General features: G+C 39.2%; 1 protein-coding gene across 1 annotated transcript; it reads left to right on the top strand.

Annotated features, from left to right (window-relative positions):
• Positions 1 to 430: 430 nt before the first annotated feature.
• Positions 431 to 21,237, top strand: SLC35D2 (solute carrier family 35 member D2). The gene is made up of 12 exons (XM_034072961.1): positions 431 to 716; positions 3,069 to 3,102; positions 4,980 to 5,066; positions 7,817 to 7,884; positions 8,974 to 9,045; positions 10,638 to 10,706; positions 11,706 to 11,808; positions 13,014 to 13,106; positions 15,840 to 15,907; positions 16,690 to 16,768; positions 18,634 to 18,716; positions 19,370 to 21,237. Exons 1-12 carry the CDS (start codon positions 577 to 579, stop codon positions 19,470 to 19,472), a joined length of 999 nt encoding a protein of 332 aa, XP_033928852.1. The 5' UTR covers positions 431 to 576; the 3' UTR covers positions 19,473 to 21,237.
• The last annotated feature ends 2,835 nt before the right edge of the window (positions 21,238 to 24,072 follow it).

The raw sequence follows: 24,072 nt of genomic DNA, 5'->3' as shown, positions 1-24,072 counted from the left end.
ATTTTTTGGTGATGAAGGCGTTTTTTTATTATTATTTATTTGTTTGTTTGTTTTCCGACAAACTCGTGCAGGGCCGGGCCTGTGGAAGCGATGTGAAACCGAGCTCGGTTGCAGTCCTGGGTGCTTTGAGCCTCCTTCTTGCCTGAGGGCGAGTGCCCAGAGGTGCCGAGCTCCTTTCGCACCAGGGTGGTAAACACCGGACAAGCTGGTGCCGGACGATGGTCCCGGGTGCGGCTGAACCTGCGGACCTGTCCCCCTGGTGCAGCGGCGCCCTGAGGCAGCACTTCGCGCTGGGTTTTACCTCTCATACCTTGCCTCTCGCCCGAGCCGCAGCGGGTTGTGCTGCCGGGGCTGGGCCGGAGGGGAGAGGGGTGGGGTGGCGGCAGGCCTCACACCAGGGCTCCCCACAGGGCTCCGCCCCGCCAGGGAGCGGCCTGCCGCCGCTGCCGGTTCCCGCTGCCCTGGGCCGGGCCGGGCCGCGCCGCGCAGGGCCCGGGAGGAGGGGTGGTGTCCCGGCTGGCAGCAGCAGCCGTGCGGTCCGCGGCGAAGCATTTCCCGCAGCCGCTCATTCCCGCGATGAGCGCCGGGCAGGCCGTGGGGGAGGCGGCGGGCTGCGGCGCGCCGTCAGTGCTTCCCAGAGTGCTCTCAGCCCTTTTCTACGGGACGTGCTCGTTCTTCATCGTGCTGGTGAACAAGGCCCTGCTCAGCGCCTACAGGTGAGGGCCGGCGGCGCGGGCCGGACCACAGGCAGCGGCGGGGCTGGCGGCGGGGCCTGTCCCGGCTCGGCCGTCCCGCAGACTGGCGGCGGGACCGCTCGCTGCCTGGCGAGGGCGAGCTCCCTAACCGGAGTGGAGCCGGGCCGCCCCGCACCGCCCATCAGGGAGCTTTCCCATTGCCCTTCGCATCACATAGGGGTGTTGGGCCGGGGCAGTCATCTCGCCCACCGGCACAGCAGCTGTCATGGTAAGTGCTGAGGGCCGGGTCGGTGGCTTCAGTTTCAGGCCCCATTTTGGCCAGTATGTACTGCTTCGGTAACACCGCCCGATGACAAAGTTAGTGTCAGGCGTACTTTTGAAGCAGGCTAATCTTTTCCTCAAAGGCTTTTCGTTATTCCCAGCTTTGAGGCTAGTGTTTCACCGGTTGTATCACCTTAGGTCCTTCAGGAAAACAGCGTTCCCCCTAACTGTGTCTACCAGTCTGATTACCTTTTTTTTCTGAGGTAACAGAACGCGAAAAGTGAACCCTAGAAAATCTCATAATAAAACCACCAAAGCTACATCCTTGACTTGATGGAGCATCTTATATGGAATCATTGTCCTGTAGCTGTGATCTTTTCATCATTACTATTCTTTGCTTTAAAAGTTTCCTTTGGTTTTGCTGTGTTTCAGCTCATTCTGAACTAGGGGAAAAAAAACCACAAAACACCTAAAATGTGAGAAATATTTAAAAGCAAAAAAAGTTAAACCACAAAACTTGCATTTATTTTCTAATTCAGTGCTATTTGAACACATAACAGGTGTATATAACATCTCCCAGAAATGATGCAAGGCAAGTTGAGATTTTGTTTTATAGTGGTTTTTATCATACAATCTGCAGTAAGTCCCTGACATGCGCCTAGCACATCTGTGAAAGATAATGAAGGACAGCATGCCCATCAGTAAGCCAAAGTTTTGTATACATACCTTACATCTGGGATTGTTCAGGGCTCTTCAAATGAAAAATGCCTGGAGAAATCTGCATTATACAGAAGTCTCCGTATTTATATGGTGTAGCTGTATGTACAAGCCAGTTTAGGAGTCACAGGATTATAAATGGAAGGCCTGTTTTTTCTGCTCTTTTTTTTGTTTGTTTGGTTTGTTTGTTTGTTTGTTTTTTATCATTTCCCCTAAAACCTCTGTTTCCTGTAATCAATTTTGCTACTGGCCACTCCTGAGTCTTTTTCAGTGTTACGACTCCAGTGTCATTGTAGCCCTTCTGCTGTGTTTCAGAGCACTTCTTCCTTTTGCTAATACTATGTTTCTGTCCCGTTGGTGCTCATTTGAGATTTACATTTCTCAGCACACCAGGCAGTAGTGTCACAATTCCCGGTGCCTTCTGTGATAAATAGCCACAATCTTAAGGAGCCTTGATAGTGAAAAATCACAATACTTGCTGTGAATGTGGATCCTCCTCAAGCATTTTTTAGGGCAGATGTGCACAGAGAATGAAATGGGTTTTATTTAGACTTCCTGGATGCAGGTTTCTGTGCGAACACTCCTGATGGTGCAGTCCAGCAAGATGCTGAATGACTCCAGGGAGGCAACAGAAGCTGTCATGGTCAGGGAGCTACTTGATACTCAAGACTTTTGGGCAGTGAGGCTCCAGCTAGTGGTGGTTATGACATAAAGCAGACATCATTCATAAATAACTTCTTTACTTGTGTTTCAGTATGCATGCAGAGAGTTAGCAGTTAGTGCCACACATTGATTGGGTTTAATTGTATGTTGATTTACGGGGTAAAAAGGAAGCACTCAGGCTTTTCAGGAGTCCAGCTAAAGTTTCTGCTTTCTTAATATTTAAGTATCCATGCTTTCCAATAAAGATAATTGAGGGGCTATGGCAAGAATTTAGTTGGTTTAGCAGACAATAAATGTTTCTACATTTACCTAGGTACCTTTATTTTCACAAAAACACACTCCTAGTGAGTTTGGGCTGTGGACATAAGCTTCAAAGTTAGGGCAAGTGGAAGAGATTTAAGTTACTATACCATCTCAGGGTGTACAATATATATGAGTCCACTCAAAAAATAATGCATTGTTAGAGTTCTCCAAATGTGTTGTTACCGTCACTTACAAATATCCCCAAAAGAAGTAGTAATTTAGAATTGATCAACTGTGCATATGCTATATTATTCGGATGCAGCTTGTGTTTTGCTGTAGCAGAAATTAAATGTTAGGACTCCAATAAGGGTAGAAGCTCCTGAACTCTTCTGAAGGACAGGCCAGACATCCACATGTCCAGTTGTTGGCTCTGGGGCTAAATTTTTTTTTTTTTTTTCTCAGAATTAAATATCTGTTTCTGTTTTTCAGCTTCCCGTCACCAGTGTTTCTTGGCATTGGGCAGGTACGTTCACAAGTAAAGCATACTTAATGTACTTATTATTTTGTAAATTAAACTAATGTTAGCACAGGGGGGAATGCGCATAAGGGGCAGGAATCTTAGTTATACTGCACTGCTTGTCTTCTGAATTAGACAGATTAGATGTAAGGAAGAGTGATTTGTTTTAGTGAGATCAAGGAAGTTTCAAGTCAAAACTACTACCTGGGAAGAGTCATGTAAAGGACTGGAAATGCCATTTATTTGCCTTTGTAAAGTTCAGTAATTCAGAGATCTGGCTGTCAAAACTGTCAGCATTTGTTCTAGTAAACGAATAGATCCTATAAGACTACTTGAGCATTTGTGGATTTTCTGCAGAGATATCGCCTCTACTTGTAGATAAATTTCCTCATAAATTTCTCTCCTCTTTACCAGGAGTTTTCCAGTAGGGCTACCACACAATTTTGGTTCTTTGTTGCCTTATTTACCTGTGGGCAATTGCACTGCTGTAGCAGAAATATATGTTTGTGGTTTTCTCCTTTTCTTTTCTTTTTTTTTTCTTATTTTATTTTTCTCTTCCTTTCCTTTCCTTTCCTTTCCTTTCCTTTCCTTTCCTTTCCTTTCCTTTCCTTTCCTTTCCTTTCTCTTTTCTCTTTTCTCTTTTCTCTTTTCTCTTTTCTCTTTTCTCTTTTCTCTTTTCTCTTTTCTCTTTTCTCTTTTCTCTTTTCTCTTTTCTCTTTTCTCTTTTCTCTTTTCTCTTTTCTCTTTTCTCTTTTCTCTTTTCTCTTTTCTCTTTTCCTTTAATTTCTGGGGTTTTTATCTATCTTTTTTCTTTATTTTTTATTACTATTCATTATTAGGCATCATAGTAAAACCAAAGTTCAGATGTATGACTGCAGAGGTATGGCTGGGAAATATGGAGCCTTGAAGCAAGCGTGGTTTAGGCAAATACATTTAAAACAGAGGATTTACTTTCTGCTAAGGTTGCAAGCCAAGGGGTAGTGAGAAAGAAGTGAAAACAAGGTACTGCAAGTCTGACATCTCTGCTGCTTGGTGCTGAAGTAAAATGTCTTGTAAAGTCTTGGCAGTGTGAGAGGGTGAGGCAGAGTTTCACACGTCTGGTCTGCTCAAGGAACCACACAGATGATGTTTCAGTGGAAGCCAAAGAATATAAAATGTGGCAATAATTCATGTTAAGAGCAATGGTATGGCTTTGTTTCATTGCAGAACTTAAGACTCAGTAGCATTTCCATTTTTTTATTGTCTGATCCTTCCAAGACTTCCCTGAACATTTTGTAAAGTGTATATAATATGGTATAATACTTTAGTCTGCAAAGTGTGACTCCACCCCATCCTCTAGATAGTCTATTATTGTATTTTTTAATAAGAAAAATGTTAATTTTTTTTTCATCCCTGGGGCAAGCACCAAGTTATGATGTGTGATTGCTCAGATATTTTCCTTCATCATGTCCATCTATTTATTGTTTCTTCCTCATGTTGTCAACAAACTGATCAATGCACAACCCCTGCCTCACATTACCAAAAAAACTGTAGGAGTGTTTTCTCAGACTAACCAACACTCACTGAAAATAGCATCACTACTCTGGGATCCTGTCCTGTTTTATTTCCTCCGATCCTTCTCAGCATGCATTGTTTTACAGAGTGCTGCTAATTTTCCCAAGCTAGTAAAGCACATGTCTATATTTAAATAAATAACTGGCCAAATTCATAATAATAAAGCTATTCCAGTTTATTAATTGCATTCTGTATTGTTCTTTAGCAGAAATACATAATACCTAGCATTTGTCAAAGGCATGTAAAGGTTTTGGTTTTGAAGCAATTCTTTCAGTCATACATGACAGTTTTGCTCTTACATGACTTCTTTGTTTTTTCTCTTTATTTAGATGGCAGCCACTATACTTATCTTGTATGTGTCAAAAATAAATAAGGTTGTTCACTTCCCCGATTTTGACAAAAGTATACCTCTAAAGGTAAGGACTGCATAGGTTCTGATATTAATACTAAAATGTTACCTCTTATACTGGCATTCTTTCTTATGGAGACAAGATATAAAAGAACAACAGATAAAAAAAATGCATTGTTTGTCAGGTGTGATTATTTATATCTTTGTTTCATTTAATATTAGGTTTGACCATGTTAGTTTCCCTGCAATATTCACGCCTTTTGTTTGCACAGAAATGTGGTGCCATTTTGGCATGTAGTACATAGGAAAAGGTGCTGTACCTTCATACAGCTGATGAAATCTTTCAGATTCCTGAAGTATTTATCTGGATATATACAATTCATTCTAGGATCAATGGGAGATCTCTGTTTCAGAAAAAATTTGCTCACAGTATGACGAGAGAAACGCTGCTTGGAAATTTGAATGGGATATGTGATAAAACAATAGAAAAAGAATATGTGATAGATCAAAAACCTGAGTAGCAGTTGACTCCAAATGTAAGATTTATGTTCCATGGGAATGACTAAAAAAATGCTCACTGAAAATATTGTAGGCAGGGGATAGCTCCTGCCTAAAGTGTACATGGTCTGAAGAGTCAGGGCAGAGAAAATATGAGAGGATATTTTATTATCTCAGACTGGAAGCTAGGATCTGAAATTACTACAGCAATGATCCATGTAGACTTTTGCATCTATGTGCAATATTGCTGGAGCTTTACTTTTATGCATAAGCCTGTGCATTTACTTTTTTGTTGCAGGTTATTGGTCAGTGTTGGCTCAGAGTTACAAAGTTAGCTAACAGCTCTGCTGCAGGGCTCAGATGTCGTAGCTTTTCAGGCCAGCATCTTCGCTGCAGAATCTTGTACTGTCAGTATGAGGTTTACTATGAATGTCTTGCAGCCATTTGTGAATGCTGTTTATTTTTAATGCATACTGAAATTATTGGCCAATTATAAAATGGACAATCCGTATTTATTCCAAAATAGGAAAGAAGAAGGTTTCAAAGTGGGTAGTTTTGAGTTTTGCATATAAAAAATGTCGAGAAGCTTCTTCCCTCCACCTCCCCCTGTTGCACTATACTATGCCCTTTCTTTGCTGTTGGCTTTACTTCAGCATTAGTATAAATTCACTGAAAAAAATACAGCACCTATTTTCTTTGTTTTAATAATACCTATCCTTTGCAATACTTCCCTGGATATGCTGGGAGCAGTCAGCACTGCAGCACCTAGGACTTGTATGTTGCCTATAGTGCTGGATTAGGCTAGTCACAGTTAATCAGATGGATTGCTCATTGTTGATTTCTTTACTTTTTAAAGCCTCCTCTGACTGACTCTTCATCCTTTTGACAACTTTTGCTTTCATTGACACTAAGATTATCATTGCTTTTCACTCCAGGACTGGTTTATGTGCTCAGTTCTTTCAGCTAGAGTTTTTAAATTAGCAAGGTGCTTTTTTTTAGCGATGAAGCTTTGGAGTGCTTGACCCTTTCTAAGTAAACATTTCACTGATCTCTGATGTTGTAATTTTATCTTTACAACAGATGGATTTCAGAGGAAAACAAATGTAATGTCAGCTCTGCTTTCATCCTATGAATGAAATAGACAATTTTTTTCTAAAAAACCTGTAGAAAAGATAGTGCATTATAATTTTTTTTCAAACTTATGTTGACAGGCTGAGTATTTATTGTTACTTCTGTTTATAATCCTGTTTACTTTCGCTTTCACTTAAAAGTTAGCTTTAGTTAGCTGTAGTTAACTTTTACTGCACTTTTCTCTCTTCTCTTTGCTGTCAAAGAAATGCAGAATTGTTAACATAGATAAAGTGCAGCCTACTCCTCTGTACACTTTTCCAGCACACAATGATATGAGAGGGTGTAGCCTCCAATCACAGTTTGCTGATCAGTCTCCTGGAGCATGTATAGGCACAACAGCAGCTATTACACGTTAGGATAGAGTACTTGTCTTTTTCCTGTTTCAGCTCCACTTGACTAATAGTGAGTGGCATTAGATTTACACACCACCTTTGTCCCCATTGATTCCTTTGGTTGGTTTTAATCTTCTGCAGCTTTTCTATGGTGAGAGTATTAAGAGCTTTGAGCTGCAGCTGAATATTGTGTAGATGCCTCACTTGTACATTTTCTTAATGAGCTTTGAATATCACTTACTGTTTCTCTATATTGTGTTAAGGCCCATATGTTTCTGTGCAAGTCAGTTTCATTATGATAGAATTTGGGGAGGGCAAAGTTTATTTTACCCTAAATACTTTTTTTTTTCCATTCTGTTATATCACATAGCATAATTTGTTGGGTAGATCTGAAATGGTGTGTCTGCCAGGCATATTAATGTGGAGTACATAGAGAAGCACAGCATGCTTACTTAGTATGAGGTTTATTTATTCTTTTATTTCACCTGTTCTCTTTCTTATTTAGCTACTGTTATTAATATTACTTTATGCCTAACATTCAGATGTTATGATGAGTATTAATCAGAGGATTGTAAGTAATTCAAATAAAACTGTTTAACATTTAAGCAGAGTCTCAGTCTCATTACAGGTAGATTGCAACTCTCCTAATGAAACCAGTGGAGCTGTGGTTGTGAATGGTCACATGAACACGAGCTGCAGATGAGTTTGCAGCACAGTTGATTCTCTTTTTTCCTTAAAAAAACTCTCTTCTTGCTAAAAGTACATCTCATATTAATACAGTTATCAAATTCTAACAAAGTTTCTTAACAGTGCTTAAAACATAATAATCTGAGTTGTGCTTTTAATTTTATCACAGTTGTTTCCTCTGCCTCTGATTTATGTTGGAAACCACATAAGTGGATTATCAAGTACCAGCAAACTCAGGTACAGTAAATGGAAGATATAAGTAGACTGTTTGGATTTTACCCTTTTCTTTTGCAAGGGGTAAAAATCCTGTAAAAGTTGGATTCATGGGTTCTTCTTTCCCATTTCCTCACTGTATTTGTAAAAGAAAAAAGTTTAGTAGGTTATTTTAAACATAAGTGTAACATATCCTCCTCCTGTGGCTGATTTATTTTAGATTACTTTCATAACTGATTTTTATAACAGAAAAGTAAGAATGGCTGCAGTGTTTCTACCATTATCATTTTGTTAAATTATGTGATATTTGTTTGTATTTTAGAATTTTTCATCTTGTTTGGGTTGTCTCTAAGGTGTAGATGATCCTGTGCATAACTTCAGAATGTCTGTTGGAAAATGATTATACTCCATGTTAGGATTTGTATCACTTATTAATGCAGTTGCTAAAAGTTATCTTGAACCGGGAGTTAATTGGTCCATATGGCCATGCTGTCAGATTTCCAAAGTGTCAGATGCAAGTGTTTTCTCAATTTTGAAAAATTTCCAGTGGCTTTGTGTAGAACAAAAGTATGTTGCTCAAAAGTAGCTGTTTATTGGTGCTCACAGCTGATCCCACATTTCTTACTTTCTCTGAGTTTTTTCCTGTGGATTTATTTTACTTTTTTTAAAGCACAGTTTGTTTGCTAAGCATGTTTGCTTTGTATTTTATTCCTATTACATGTTTTCAAAGGCAGGTTTATTGTGTGTCCTTTACGTTTACAATAGAAATAATTTTTACTTTGCCCAGGAATTATTTCATAGGGGCTGTGCTAGGTAGAAAATAGCTTCTATGTTCCATTTCACTGATGCAGAGGGACGTTTTAGGAGGTAGCCAGTTGCATTGTTTTACAAACTGGCAAATCTTGTTATTTGTCAATAATTCAATTATGTAATCCTACTCTAGTGTCAGACTGACATTTTTTCATGTAAGCCAAGTGGCTGGAAATTTGTTTTGGTTGCTTATTGCTAAACTAATGGTTTTATCCTCTGGTTAGTAAACTTAAATAAGAATTAGAACATAAACATGCTGTTAATCTGATGCTATGCTTGAATTTTTATGTGTTTTTTTGACAGTTTGCCGATGTTTACTGTGCTCAGGAAGTTTACCATTCCACTTACTTTACTGCTGGAAATCATCATACTTGGGTGATTTTTTTTTTTTTAATTTAAGATCATATAAAATGGATTGCTAGTGGCATCTCATCAGAATATTGATTTTTACTGACAAATAGAGAAAAGCAATGAAAGTGGATATATGTAGCTTTCTTGAAGACATAGATATATGCATTTTAGTGAATACTGGGGGAAAAGGTAGATGTCATTTACACAGCTCATTCTCTTGACTGTTAACACAGGAATCAGGTAAGCAGAGCACAACTCAGACATTATTTTTAATGAGAAATCAAGAAGTATATAGTATTGCAGCTTGGGATCACTACTTCCAGTTGTACTGACTTGGAAAAACAAGAATATAAATATATCAGCTGAAGCTGAACGCGGGCAACATGAGGGACATGACAATCAGGAGAAAAGCTTTTCAAAAAGCCTCAGGTAGACTGTCATCTCCTTTTGACTGAAGCAACAGTTGATCAGTGTGATGCATTGTTCGGGATGTTTTGGGATTCTTTTCTAGTTATAAATTCTTACAGGAAAAGCAGAATATGCAGTCCTCTCTTGTTGGGCTAAGGACTCATATGAGGAGATGAGGAAAATGTGAGTCAGTGAGGTTGGCATCAGCTTCCAGCTGGACTACAGCAATGTGGTGTATGAGTGCAAGTAACATCCTAGCCTAAATGAAGCTTAAGAGCAGAATGCTATGTTCTCTATTCTTACAGGCTGCTGCAGTGTATTTCTTCAGAGCTGAAAATGAAAGGACTCCAAAGAGTCCATGCTGGATTACCTCAGGATTTGAAAAGCAGTCAAGATTTGGGTTGTTACTGTCAAGAGACACTATGATCAAAGCCAAAGCTATCTAGAGACAGCATATAGCTTTGTTGTTGGGACAGTGGTCCACAGTTAGGGTCAGTTGACACAGGATTTCTGCAAGAGCATTGTACATTTTGTTTTGATGGATCTTTTCTCACAGGCCAGCTCAGAGCTGAGGCTAGCAAAGGCAAATGTCTGTAAGGCACACTGCAGTATTAAGACATTTCTAAATAAAGTAGTAGAGATATAAGAAGCAGAATAGTTATTTATTATGCTTTTTCCTACTCTGTGGCAGTGCTGCTGTATACATAGTGAAGAATGTCATAAGCTTCTGTGCTTTCCCCTTCAAGTACAAGGTTTCAGTTTGATTTCAAAACAAGTATCTATTTGAAAAATAGCCCAGACAGTGTGCTGTACAGCCCCTTCCCCAGGAAAGGTGAGATGAAAAACTGCATGTGTTGTGATTTTCCGTTATTGGATTATGGAAAGACACTGTAGTATGTCCATTATGAATACAGTTGCACAGTAAATTGCAGTTTGTTCCACAGTTGTTACTTCAAACCTTTAATCTTTACTTTTGAAATTATCTAGCAGCAGAATGCTCACAATATTTTTTCAATCTCTGTTCTCAGGGCCAAAGTCTGACAGCATGGCTCATGGTCAATCACACTGCTTCTCTAAGGTTATCATGACTATGCCCTTGTGTTAAATGTTCTCTGATTACTAATTGCTTTGAAACTTTTCAGGCAGCCAGTCATTTAGTCTCCTTTTCAAATAATGAAACTGTGAACTGTCTTAATTTTTGTTTACAGGAAACGATATCCACTGAGCATTGTAGTCAGCGTATTTGCCATCATTCTTGGAGCTTTCATAGCAGCTGGGTAAGGTTCCCACTTGTTATATGAAGTCCTGTTATGAGAGGAGAGAAAATAAGAGGATTTTTTTCTGTGCCGAGTAAACCTAAATAAAGATCAATTACTCTGGATTAAGCTGGTTTCAAAAATCTCTCTACTGACATCATTTGGAAAACAAAGGGAAAAATTAAGAATTCCTGCTGGAAGTATTTGAGTCTTCTTTTTTCCCCTCTAGGTTTTCCTTTTTTACAGGATCACAAATTAAGCAAGTTAAAACTGTGTGAGGAATGCTGCTTTTATTTCCTAGTCTCAATATATTGTAATAATCTCAGAAAAATGTATTTTTGCTCTGGATATAAAGCGTAATTTTTTTTCGTTGTTGTCAAATATTGTTTTGAGTTAAGCAGTGTCTTTTTTTTTAATTTTAGATAGTTCACAAAGCACTGGTATGCCAGTCTCCTTTGTTTTCTTTCTGTGAATATTCCTTTACTGAGCTGGAAATGTACTATTATTTTTTATTTCTGAGCTTTGATGTGTACAAATGTTCTAATTTCCATGTGATGTGACTCGGACGGGAGCCATGTCTTATTAAATGAATATCCCTATATCCATGAGGTGACTAGTCAAAACAGAAAGGATGACAACATCTGCGCTACCTGTAAAAAACAAGTAGTTTTTCCCTAGCTACTTCTTGTGTTAAAAGAAATAGGTAAGTATGCTCAGTAGTAATTGGACAAGTTGTCGGGATTGAAGCAGATAGAATTTTTCATAGAATGAAAACTGCACATTTCCTAACACTTCCATGCTGAGTACTGGGAACCCTCTGATGACTCATCTATGATGGTCCTGTGACTGAAGAAATGTAAAGTACTTTGACTTACAAAGAAGGCTTGAAGCACAACCTGTGACTTGTTGCGGTTGCCAGGATTTGGATTTCCTCATTTATGATAGTTTTTTTAGGTAAACAAATAATTGCAATGCACTGTATACTGTTTGCTTATTTGCAATATAATATTTCGTTCCCAGGTCTGATCTGTCTTTTAACCTGGAGGGTTACACCTTTGTATTGCTGAATGATATCTTTACAGCAGCAAATGGAGTTTACACAAAGCAGAAAATCGATCCAAAGGTAACTGTGGTGATTAGGTTGAGTTTAATATTATGACAGTATTATTACAGTGGATTGCCTATGATATGACTATGAATATACAGTTAGGAACTAATAATTAGTTTCATTTGCGTTCATATTTCAGTTGATAGATGCATGCTTAATAAATTTTATTTACTTGATTAGAAAACTTGGTCTGTACTTCTAAGGAAGATGACTTTTTGAATAGAAACACACATTTAGTGAGGTTTATGTAAAATAATCTTCTGGGTAGGAAAAGTGACCTGTCCAGTTTAAGTCAATAACCACAAAAACTGCTATCATTTTTAGCTATTTAATAGCAAGTCTACCAAACCCAAATATTAGAAAGAAAAAATTAGGTGATACTTCAATACATTATACTTTACTTAAACACTGAGCAGACTGCTCTTCAAATACAGTGCCATTAAAATGTACCAAGACATAGCAAACAGCAGTCCTGGAGATGTGGGATAAAGGTTTTGTCACTGACTTGTGGTTCAGTCTGTGAAAATATATATCTCAGTAGTTACATATAGTCCATACTCTGCATGTTTCTTTGTCAGCAGCACTTTACAGCCCCACAGCTTCATGCAGAATATAGGGTTTCTTTGTAAAGCAAGAGAGAAGTTGAAGAGATTTGCTAAGTAGCATGGCTGAATCTGGAGAAAGGAAGGGCTGCTTTTTCATTCCCCTAATCTTCTGCCTTTTGTCAGGCAAGTTAACCAACAGGATGTATGGCATGCCCCAAGTCACTTGAAGGTACATCAGTTACCAGTGATTGCAGATGCTCCATCTAAAAGTCAGACTTCATTAATGTTTGTTATGCTTGCAATAGGGAGCCACGAGCCCTATGCTTTCATGGTTGATTTGCAGTAGATGGTATGGGTAATCCCTTGGCCATGCAGAGACATCATACATGGAGCCTAACACAAAGCAGTTCTGGACCAGTGCCTTGGGAATTTTCTAACTAGCTGGTGTTGTAGAAGCTGTCCAAGGTATAGCAGAGCAGTAATACTCTCCAGAGCATAGAGACAATGAAGACCCACCTCAGTACTAAACACTGAATCCAAGGGTCACAAGCTTGTATTTGAAATTGAAAGGTACTATGTTTTGTCTGCTCATTAACAATAGATTACCAGAGTAATATTTAGTATTTTGTTCCCAATTGGCTTGTAATTGCAAACACCATGTTTCATTTTCCACAGGAGTTGGGGAAATATGGTGTCCTTTTCTATAATGCTTGTTTCATGGTGATTCCAACAGTTATTATTAGCTTTTCTACTGGAGACTTTCAGCAGGTAAGGAGCAATACTGCATATTTCAGACTGCTAATGGTATTTAGTTCAAGGTGATTTTTTGGTGGGTAGGTTTTGTTTGGTTTTTTTTTTTTCAGAAGGAGGGGAAGATTGGTGGCAATTTTTGTTTGTTTTGTTTGTTTACCTCCATATTAGTGACTAGTATTTGAAATATGTGACTTCAGCTTGCCCTTCATAGGTAAGAACTTTTAATTATTCGCTCTAAGGAGAAGCTGCATTTGTGTGGTAGCTCTTGCCATGTGTGATTTGCCACATGCTACAAAATAAGATTGCAAATACCAAAACCAGACAATTTCCAGTCTGTCTTTCTGATGCAGAGAACAGATTCCTCTTTAGTCTCAGCCTAATTTAGTAATCTATATGTAGCATTCTTATGGAATGACAGTGTGACTCTCCATAGCTAATAACACAGTATAACACCTTAGGCAGAATATCCTGGCACAAAGTATCGGACCAAGAGGTTTGTGGTTTTTTGGCTCCCTCACAGACTTACTGAGTTGACTTTTTCTTACCAGTAAAATGAGTATAGACACTCATATTACTTTTTGGAAATGTTTGAGATTTGCCAATAAAAATTGTTACAGAGTTTGAGGGTCTCATAAATCATTGCAGTGTCCCTTGTTGTGCCCTGAATTCACATGATTTTGTCATTGTGTTCTTAGAAGTCTGTTTTATGTGGAAAAATTGTCATTCCCTGAAAATGATGGATTTAGATCTGCTCTGAATATGAAATCTCATTATGTCAGTCCAGCATGACCTTTTGCCAGTTTAGGAAAATGCAGCTGATGCCTTTCTTGGCAGATGTACTGGGGTCCAAGTTTGACTGTAAAGTTTCCACTGCTTTCCCAGCAGTCAGGCTACAGGCATTTTGGGAGAACTGGACAAAGAAGTTTACCTTGCTACTAGGTTAATTCCATGGGGAAAAAAAAGGAGTTGTTGATTTGGCACAAACAGTTTAATCTTCAATTACCTGAAAAGAATAAATAAATGTCAGATAAATGCATATTGCCTATTGCACATGTGCATTGGCTTGCTCACTTAATATTAAAGTGTCATTAAATGACATGGATAACTAGTGTCTAAGTGATGCAAAGGATTAAATCTCTGAAAAAAGGGAGAAAATGGAAAAATACTGGTGAAAAATCAACAAATCATTCTAGGTAACATCTGTATTCAGCGGATTTTCAGGCCATATAAGTTTGTTTGCTTTTACCCTAGCAGAGCTTTTTGCCTTGATCTATCACAGACAATGCACAGCATGTGTCTTTTGCCAGTCAAAATATCAATACTGTGTCTATGTGATAGGGAGATTTCTTCTGCTCCTCTAGCTAGTTCTGGAATGGTAGATATTATGACTTTAGAGACTGCAGTTTGTGAGTATCCCAGTATTCACTTTTTCCTCCTGGCTGACTAGGAATACAGGAAAGCATGATGCAATGGAAGAGAAAGTAAGTCCTGGAATGTCTCTCTGTAATACTTTGCAGTTTGTTGTTGCACACCACAGCACAATTCAAGCAGGGCAAAGCTGCTCAAGATCCCTCCAACCTATTACCTCAGGTGGTGGAGGTTCAGCTAGTCACAGCTCAGGATGGACTAACAGACCTTTATCCTGTTTCTAAGGAATGTGTTCAGCCTTTGATGAAGTTTGTGCTGATACAGGTGACTTTAAACTAACTGGATTAAAATAAAGCATACCCTGGAGTTTCTAGAGATGGGAAAGAATCTATGACATATTTCTTAATGATTGTTGTGTGGCACTGTGTGTTTGTTTGCTGTGTGTCATTAAGAAGCAGACTTCATAGAAATACAGCATCATAGAACAGCTAGCGTTGGAAAGGACCTTAAGATCATCTTGTTCTAAAGTGATGATTTAGTCTTTTCACTGACCTTCATTGTTGAGAGACCTTAGCAGTGCTTATTTATTCTAGTTTACCTATTCTAGGTCAGAAATGAAGGCTTGGACCTTGAAAGCTGACTGGCTAAGAAAGTTGGGGCTTTCTGCAGACTAGAAGGCTGCATGGAGACCTCATAGCAGCCTTCCAGTATCTGACATATCTGCAAGGATGCTGGAGAGGGACTCTTCATCAAGGACTGTAGCGATAAGACAAGGGATAATGGGTTCAAACTTAAACAGGGGAAGTTCAGGTTAGATATAAGGAAGTGAGGGTGGTGGGGCACTAGAACTGGTTGCCCAAAGAAGTGGTGAATGCTCCATCCCTGGCAGTGTTCAAGGCGAGGCTGGACAGAGCCTTGGGTGATGTGGTCTAGTGTTCTTTCTAACCCTAACTATTCTGTGATTCTAAGAGTCTATGAAACAGATTTCAAGGAGGTTATTTATTTATCTGGGTTTCCTCCCTGTGTCATTTCAACATGATTTATTATACAAAATTAATCGTTGTTAACTATCAATAAATATAAAACCATAAATTCTCTGTATTGTATTTTTATTTATTGCTTGCAATGTGCAGTTTTATATCTGCACTGCTATACATGGTACCAAAGTGTGTCTAGGCATCATGTGTGCCATCATCCTGTTTCTGAATTTAAATGCCTTAAACTGAATTCAATAGTATATGAGTGTTTTGTAATTATAATATGAATCAAATGCATTTCATGATTTTGCACATTTTCATGTAACTACATTTTATATGTATTTATGGTTGATTTAATAGTACATAATTATCTCTCTTTTTTTTTTTTTTTTTTTTTTAATAGGCAACACGTTTCCAGCACTGGACAAATTTTTTGTTTGTCTTTCAATTTGTTCTTTCCTGCTTTTTGGGGTAAGAACACAGGGCAATCAAGTAAGGTGTTTTAGTGACAGTATTTCAAATTGCAGATCTTAATTGTAAGACTCACCAGTAAGTTATGTTAAAACTTAAAGAAAATTTGTTCCCCCCCCAGGCTTCTGTCTTGTCTTTCAGTTATTTCTAAAAATGTAAATAACAGTATCACTACTCTCTGTGGTGTTGACATCACAATACAGTAATCAAAATCACACCATTCAGCTTTTTATTTTCTGTACCCAGGTTCTCTGCTGGCTGTCTCTTCTGATTTACTTCTTTGCAGTTAATAGAATGTAAGCCCTTTAGCATATAGGATATTCTTTATAGGATATTCTTTATAGGATATATTGGCATATAGTGTATTCTTTAAAGTACCTGGAAAAGCAAGGGAGACTCAAAAGTAATGAAACCATGCTTTGTTCCTGTTGGAACTGCTGAGTCAGAGGAAGAATAGAAAAAAAAGTAGGGTTTCTGTTCTGCTCCTTCATATGTCGTCAACCAATGGGTCAGACTAACTTCAAATACTGATGTATAAGAAGCACAAAGAATAGGCGTGGCTCTGCTAGAGCTAAAGCAGCATAAATTCAATGTGTATTTACAGTATGTCATTATCTTAAAATACAGATCCACAGATTATTTTTTTTAGAGTTTGGAACAGGTGGGATTGAAGATCTCAGCAAAATACCAATCCAAAAAGTGTTGGAAATTTTCAAAAGTGTTGCTAAACTTCTGAGGTCTCTGTGAGGAATTTATAAAACTTTCTCCTTTACCTAATTTAGGTTTCTCTTGATGTATTCTACTGTCCTATGCAGTCATTACAATTCTGCGCTCACAACGACAGTAGTTGGTGCCATCAAGGTGAGTTATGGGGCAGAAGAGGAAGACAGGAATGTACAAATAAACAGGGAAGAGCATTGACTCAGTAGTGATCCTGGTTACGCTTTGAGCTGGAAACTCAAAATAAGGGCTAACTATTAAGACATTGCTTGTGTCAAACATGGTCACGTCACAAAGTGACTTCATTCTCCTCCACTGAAGCTCAGGTATATCTAGAAAGCCATGTATCAATGTATATTTCCTACAAGAGAAACTTGAACCACTTCTATTGAAAGTTGTAAATCTAACCACATTTCATTAGGTACTGTCACCTGCTTCTGTTCGGAATCAGATTACTCTCAAGGTCAAGGTGGCCTGGTGCAAATCCAGTGCAAACTGATACAGACTAACCCACTTTCACTTTGGGCTGAACTGATTTTGTTGCAGCTAATACATAGGGCGTTCACAAAGAATAATGGCTAAATTGTGGTAAGGAATGTATTCCTTTATGGTTAACTACTTCAGCCTCTATGTGAGAACTTGTATTCTAGCTGAACAGAGGATTTAATTTGTGGTTTCTGATCAATTTGATCAACACCAAAACACACACATCTTAAAAACTGAACTTGGTGTCCTTACAGTCTGTTTTCTCTAATACAGTTTAATTTAAAACCCATTCAGCTTCTTTTGTGTTGATGAGGCCAGCATGTTTGAGCAAAGAAAGTCATTGACTACCAAGCACCTTTCTGTGGGCCAGTTTAAAGAGAAGAATGGAGCTAGAAGAGTTTTAACAAAAGACAAAACTTGCGCAGTTGTGGGTCAAACAATTATCAGAATCCTAGGAACTAGGTTAGGTGCAGGAATAACAGTCCTCAAAGTGCTCCCTGTATTCCTTGACTAAGGAATACAATTCCACCAGCATAGCAAAATCTGCAAAAGGAAGATGGTACTTATTCTACAGCTTGGTGTTGGTTTGGGGTTTTCTTTTTGTTTAGTTTTTTGATTGTTGGTTGACTAGTTGTTTGTTTTTTGAAGCTGGCATGTTTAATCAATCTAGTAGTTTTCATTCGGTGGCCCTGGAAGTGTTCTTTTAAATTTTATATGTGTGCATTGAACCATTAAGCTGGACCAACACTATTTCTGTTTTCTGAGCAACAATAGTCTTTGAGGCATTTTAAACAATTTTAAAGGTGAGAAGCACTTTATGATGCTGTAGTCCCCAGCAGAAACTGGTAGAAATTATGTCATTGTCCAGTCTAGCTGCTAACACATGTGAAACCAGCACAGTGTTGGTAAAATGATCACACAGTTCTATAGCTTTCCTTCTGTCTTCAGGGAACAATTTTCCCAAGGCTAGATGGGGGAGGGGTGACAGGTAGAATCTTCAAACTGTGCCTAACTTGAACATGAGCCAGGTGCTTTCAATGCACATTTAGTTGGCAAAATAAGGAGGTAACAATTTCAAAGCAATAATAAAAAGCTTTAAAGCATTTTTTTTTATGCTTGAGAACCCAAAATCTACTTTTAAGAAATGGGATTTAAAAGGAGCTTTCCAAAGATGAAAAAGAAGTACATTTTCAGAAGGTGGCTGTGCTCCATTTTGCTTAATATCAAATAGCTGATTTTCTGTTTTCTTTCTTGGTTTTTGGTTTGTTTTTGTTTTTATTCCCAGAGAGTCACTCTCAGTGTATTACGTGCATTTAGTAAACATACTGCTTTTATTATTTTATTTCACTGTGACAATACCCATAAGACTGCTACCCCATTAATATAATTTAAATGCTGATTTTAAAGTGGCCAGCAACAGAATGCAGCTATTTCCTTAGAAAATAAAGAAATTGTTATCATTTATATTCTTGGAGATGAAAACTGACTTGAATAAATGCAACACCTTTGTTTCCTTTCAGAATATATCCATTGCTTACATTGGAATGTTGATTGGTGGAGATTACATATTCTCCATGCTAAACTTCATAGGGTTAAATATTTGGTGAGTGGAACTTGGAATAACCTTTGTTTGTTATAAAGTGGAAAATTTCTTAGTGAGGTACACTTCTATGTTTTGTTTCATTTGGCCCACTTGGGTGAAGCAGTTTTGAAACTACCAACCTGAAGAAGCACTGCCTTAGGATATAAAGTTCATTACAATTAGTTGTCTTTTCATGTCTGTTTTCAGATATTGGATCTTACTGTGGTAGGATCTTAACTATGGAAACATGTCTGCAGTTTTACTATGTGAGATTGAATTCACTGGGTTTTTATGAGCAACAGTTCTGAGCTGTGAGGCTTCCACAGTTCTGAGCTGTGAGGCTTCCACAGTTCTGAGCTGTGGGGCTTCCAAGTAGAAGCCAAGTGGTGTGAGAAGTGAGAACAACTCAGTGAGCTGTGCCTATTGAATATAACTCGTGAGTTGTTACTTTCTGTGCTTGGATGAACAGTTACATCTGTTTGTTTGAATCTGTTTGAGAAACTAATAATTGATCTTTGTCAGCTCAGGGCTGCTTTCTCAGATGGCTGATGTGGTTTGAGGCACTCCTAATTTATGCTAGCTGGTATTCTTTAATTTTTGGAAGGAAGGGTACATATGTATAGAATGGCATATACAACACCAAGTGTCTGACACCTCTGTTCTCTTTTCTTTAGTATGGCAGGAGGACTGAGATACTCATTTTTAACTTTAAGAGGAAACAGCAAGCCTACGCAACCTGGGGATGAAGAGAATGCACTTTCTCAATCAAATAGTTAGCCAAAATGCCCACCTTGAAAGAAACTGAAGATACAAGTTTGTTTAGCATCGCTGAGAACTTAATAAGTATACGGTGGAACATATTTAGAACAAGGAAAAAAATCTACCTCAGTTGGCAGAGATGTGCACACAATTCATTGGTTCAGAAATACCTTGCACACCATGTGTTGTACATGTATACAAGTTTAGTTTTAGCTTTTTTTTACATCACAAGCTACTTTATAGGAAGGAGTGCCATGAGAAAGTCTGAAGTTGTAAATTTCTTCATTTACCGTACTTCGGTACTGTTTGTACTTGGAAAGATCTGTGAGATCTGTCTCAGTGTCTGCCATTACTCTCTGAGGCAAAGCTCCCTGTAAAGACAATGAAGCTTGTTTCACCATTGCTTTATGACATAAACTGTTTTTGATACCGGTGAAGAGGTGAAAGATGCCAGTGATTCAGACTGATTTCATGTATGCATTTGCTCTTGTGTAAGTGGTGTAGAACGAATGGGGTAAAGAGGAGATGTGCTCTTAGGTTGTTTCCTGTGTAAGTGTTGACTAAGGAATTCAGGATACAGACTGGTGTGTTCAGTATACATTGTGTAGACATTATTTCTCCTTTCTTTCATCCTCAATAACATCATGATGCTCTCTGAATTGGCACTATTGTTACAAGTGAGCCCTCATAACTTTGCTGTAGGATCAAGGAGAGTGGGAAATTGAGCAAGCATTTTTTAATGTTTAAAAATATTTTTGTGTGTTTGAGCCAGTATCAAACAGGTGATTAGGAGAGATAACAAAGATAAATATTTTTGTTTAGTGCTGGAACAGGGGTTAAAAAAAAGGTCCAGAATGTGGTAGTCTGAGTTATCATCTGGGACAATAATGGCACTGCTCTGTATCTTTAATTCCTTCTCTGAAAGTACAATTGATAATGTTTACCAGTGTCTCTGAGGATATAGCGTTAATCTTTGAAAGCACAATGGAAACATTGCAGCTTTGGAAGACAACAGCGTAATTAATCTTATTGAAGTTCTCAATTCCCTGCAAGCATGAACCAACATTTTTTTAAAATAATTAGATCAAAAAAAGATTTTGGAAGACCTTGACATGGAGTTAGAATTGTCTAATGACTTGTTTTATCACCGTTTGAATTAAAATAGAGCTAAATCTGAAATGTGTTACTTTGTGACTAACATGTGAATGACCAGATCTAAGCAACATGCAAGTAGCTCACACCGGCACCTTTAAGGAATGATTGGGCTGCCCACTGCTGTGTGGAGATAAACGGCAGGAGGAGCAGTGGTTGCAGGTGCTAGAACTGAAATTTAAGGGCACAGTCAAAGTGGAAACAGAAGCCTGGGGTATCCAGTTTCTTACAGCTGGCTAAGAGATGTGACTTTAATTTTCTACCTATCAAAGAGGTGGGGAGGGAAAGGGTTGCTGCATATATTTTAGAGAGAGCTTCCATTTTTTAAGCATTTCCTTATTCTTAAAAAGCCTCTAGTACTTTTTAGTGTATTCTTTTATAGGACTTCTCTTTTTCCAGATTGTCTCTACCTCCAGAATCCTAATTATTGAACCTCAACTCTCTCAACTGTCTGCAGTGGTACAAGGCATTGGAATGTTTCTATTAATTACAAAAACATGGTGAGAGCCATTGCAATACTGATGGACACACAGTTACACCTGATAAATAAGATGCAGGTTCTCCAAAGGAACAGCTACTGTATGCATTTGATTCATTAATAATTTACTGTACCTTTTATAAATAAAGAGATGCAGATCACAGTTTTAACAAGTTTTTCATTTTGTTTGTATGGATGGACATGCAGAGATAATGTTGATTCCAGTAAAATTCTGGTTGAAACTCTGGGAATATGAGCTCAACCAGGCTAAACTATCATGTTCGAATTCAGGCAGTTAAGGGAATGGCGTTTCATTCAGAACCTCAGTGATTGTGTCTTTCAGTTAACAAGGTACCAATTTAGAATTTATTTCTCTTAGGATACATCTATAGGTAAACCTTTTCTACAGATTTCCTATTAGCTTAATGAAATGAAAATGTAACAGATGGGTGTCAGGGTGATGGAGCTAGTTTTTTTTCAGTAATATCCAGTGATAGGACAAGGGACAATGGGTGTAAACTGGAGCATAGGAGGTTCCATGTGAACATCAGGAAGAACTTCTTTACTGTGAGAGTGAGAGAGCACCAGAACAGGTTGCCCAGGGGGGTTGTGGAGTCTCCTACATTGGAGGTATTCAAGGCCCGCCTGGACAACTTCCTGTGTGATATACTCTAGGTTACCCTGCTCTTCCAGGGGGGTTGGACTAGATGATCTTTCGAGGTCCCTTCCAACCCTTGGGATTCTGTGAAATATTAAAACATTTGTAAAACTAGATTACTTAATTGCTGTGTGAAATTTCATTTTCTTTCTTTTGGGAAAATGGTAAAAGCAGTTGGAAACATTGTCAGTCTTCAGAATACATATTTAAAAGAATTAGTAACTGGGCTACTTTTGAGAAATCTGCTACAGGCCAACCGATCAGGAGGACTCTGTGGATGAAGCACTCTATAGATAGACAGGACAAGGGCTCACAGGCCCTTGTCCTCATCGGGGACTTCAACCACCCTGACATCTGTGGGAGGGATGGTATGGCCCAGCACAAACAATCCAGAAAGTTCCTCGATTGTGTGGAAGACAGCAAGTAATAGAGGAGCCAACAAGTAAAGGTGCCATGCTTGACCTCGTGCTCACCAACAGAGAAGGGCTGGCTGGAAATGTGACGCTCCAGGGCAGCCGTGATTGTAGTGCTCATGAGATGGTTGAATTCTGGATCCTCAGGACAGCGAGAAGAGCGTGCAGCAAGCTCACTGCCCTGGACTTCAACAGATCAGACTTTGGCCTCTTCAGGAACCTGCTTAGCAAGGTTCCATAGGATACAGCCCTAGAGGGCCAGGGGGGCCCAAGACTGTTGGTTGATATTCAAGGATCACCTGCTACAAGCTGAGGAGTGTTGCATCCCAGCTAGAAGGAAGTGCAGCAGGAGGGCCAGGAGACCTCCTTGGATGGATAAGGAGCTGCTGAGGAAACTTAGAAGGGAAAAAAGAGGCTTCTAAAAGGTGGATGCAAGGACAGGTGGCCCGGGAAGAATACAGGGATGTTGTCTGGGAATCTAGGGACCAGGTTAGGAAAGCTAAGGCCCAGCTAGAATTGAGTGTGGCCAGGGATGTTAAAGATGATGGGAAGGGCTTCTATAGGTATGTCGCTAACAAAAGAAAGTTTAGGGACAGTGTAGGCCCCCTCCAGAAGCTATCGGGAGAACTGGCTACCCTGGATTTGGAAAAGGTTGAGGCTCTGAATGGCTTCTTTGCCTCGTTCTTCACTAGCAAAGGCTCTGACCACACCACCCAATTCTTGGAAGGCGGATGCAGGGACTGTGAAAACCTAGACCTTGGGCCCACTGTAGGAGAGGATCTGGTTCGAGACCATCTTAAGAACCTGAATGTACACAAGTCCATGGGACCTGATAAAATCCATCTGCTGGTCCTGAAGGAGTTGGTGAATGAAGTTGCTAAGCCACTGGCCATCATATTTGAAAAACCATGACAGTCAGGTGAAGTTCCTGATGACTGGAAAAAGGGAAATATAACCCCCATTTTCAAGAAGGGGAAAATGGATGACCCAGGGAACTACAGACCAGTCAGTCTCACCTCTGTGCCGGGCAAAATCTTGGAGCTGATTCTCCTGGAAGGCATGCTAGGGCACATGAAAAACAACCAGGTGCTTGGTGACAGCCAGCATGGCTTCACTATGGGGAAATCCTGCCTGACCAATTTGGTGGCCTTTTGTGATAGGATTATGGAACTGATGGACAGGGGTGGAGCAGTTGATGTCATCTACCTGGACTTGTGCAAAGCATTTGACACTGTCTCACATGACATCCTTGTCTCTAAATTGGAGAGACATCAATCTGATAGGTGGACCACTTGGTGGATAAAGGACTGGCTGGATGGCTGCATGCAAAGAGTTGTGGTCAATGGCTCAATGTACAGCTGCAGACCAGTAACGAGTGGTGTCCCTCAGTGACTGGTGTTGGGATCGGTCTTGTTCAACATCTTTGTTGGTGACATGGACACTGGGATTGAGTGCGCCCTCAGCAAGTTTGCTGATGACACCAAGCTGTGTGGTTTAGTGGAAGTGCTCCTGCCCATGGCTGGGGGGTTGGAACTAAATGATCTTAAGGTGCTTTCCAACCCTAACTACTCTGTGAGTCCGTGATTCTGTGAAATAATGGGTTGATGTCTGAATGTCATATTCCTTTACAGAAGCGTTTTGCAGTTACATGCTGCTGGCTACAAAGCTTGATTTTCAGGAGTCAGTGGCATTGTGTAATTACAAGAGAACATACAACAAAACTTCAAAACTTTAGCTGGACTGGAAAGGAATATTGTACTCTATATTGATATGTTCATACACTTAATTTTACAGGGATTTCTTGGCAGTGGATTATTAGAATAAGATTAGTCGAGAAAAAGGTGGTGGTCACCCAAAAAGCTTTCTGCCTGTGCAATATGTAAAGTTCTTGCAGTGATACCTGTGAAAGTCAGAGAT

Source organism: Melopsittacus undulatus, chromosome Z (genome assembly GCF_012275295.1).
Source record: "Melopsittacus undulatus isolate bMelUnd1 chromosome Z, bMelUnd1.mat.Z, whole genome shotgun sequence".
NCBI lineage: Eukaryota > Metazoa > Chordata > Aves > Psittaciformes > Psittaculidae > Melopsittacus > Melopsittacus undulatus.
Note: the sequence above shows the minus strand (reverse complement) of the source record. Positions and strands in the feature narration are given on the sequence as shown.

What these genes read in the sequence shown, in the direction of transcription:
- SLC35D2 (XM_034072961.1), top strand. Translation starts at nt 577, where the DNA reads ATGAGCGCCGGGCAGGCCGTGGGGGAGGCGGCGGGCTGCGGCGCGCCG. An exon ending in CTGGAAATCATCATACTTGG is followed by an intron (nt 9,046 to 10,637) that starts GTGATTTTTTTT and finishes TTTTGTTTACAG; the next exon opens with GAAACGATATCCACTGAGCA. An exon ending in CTACTGGAGACTTTCAGCAG is followed by an intron (nt 13,107 to 15,839) that starts GTAAGGAGCAAT and finishes TTTTTTTAATAG; the next exon opens with GCAACACGTTTCCAGCACTG.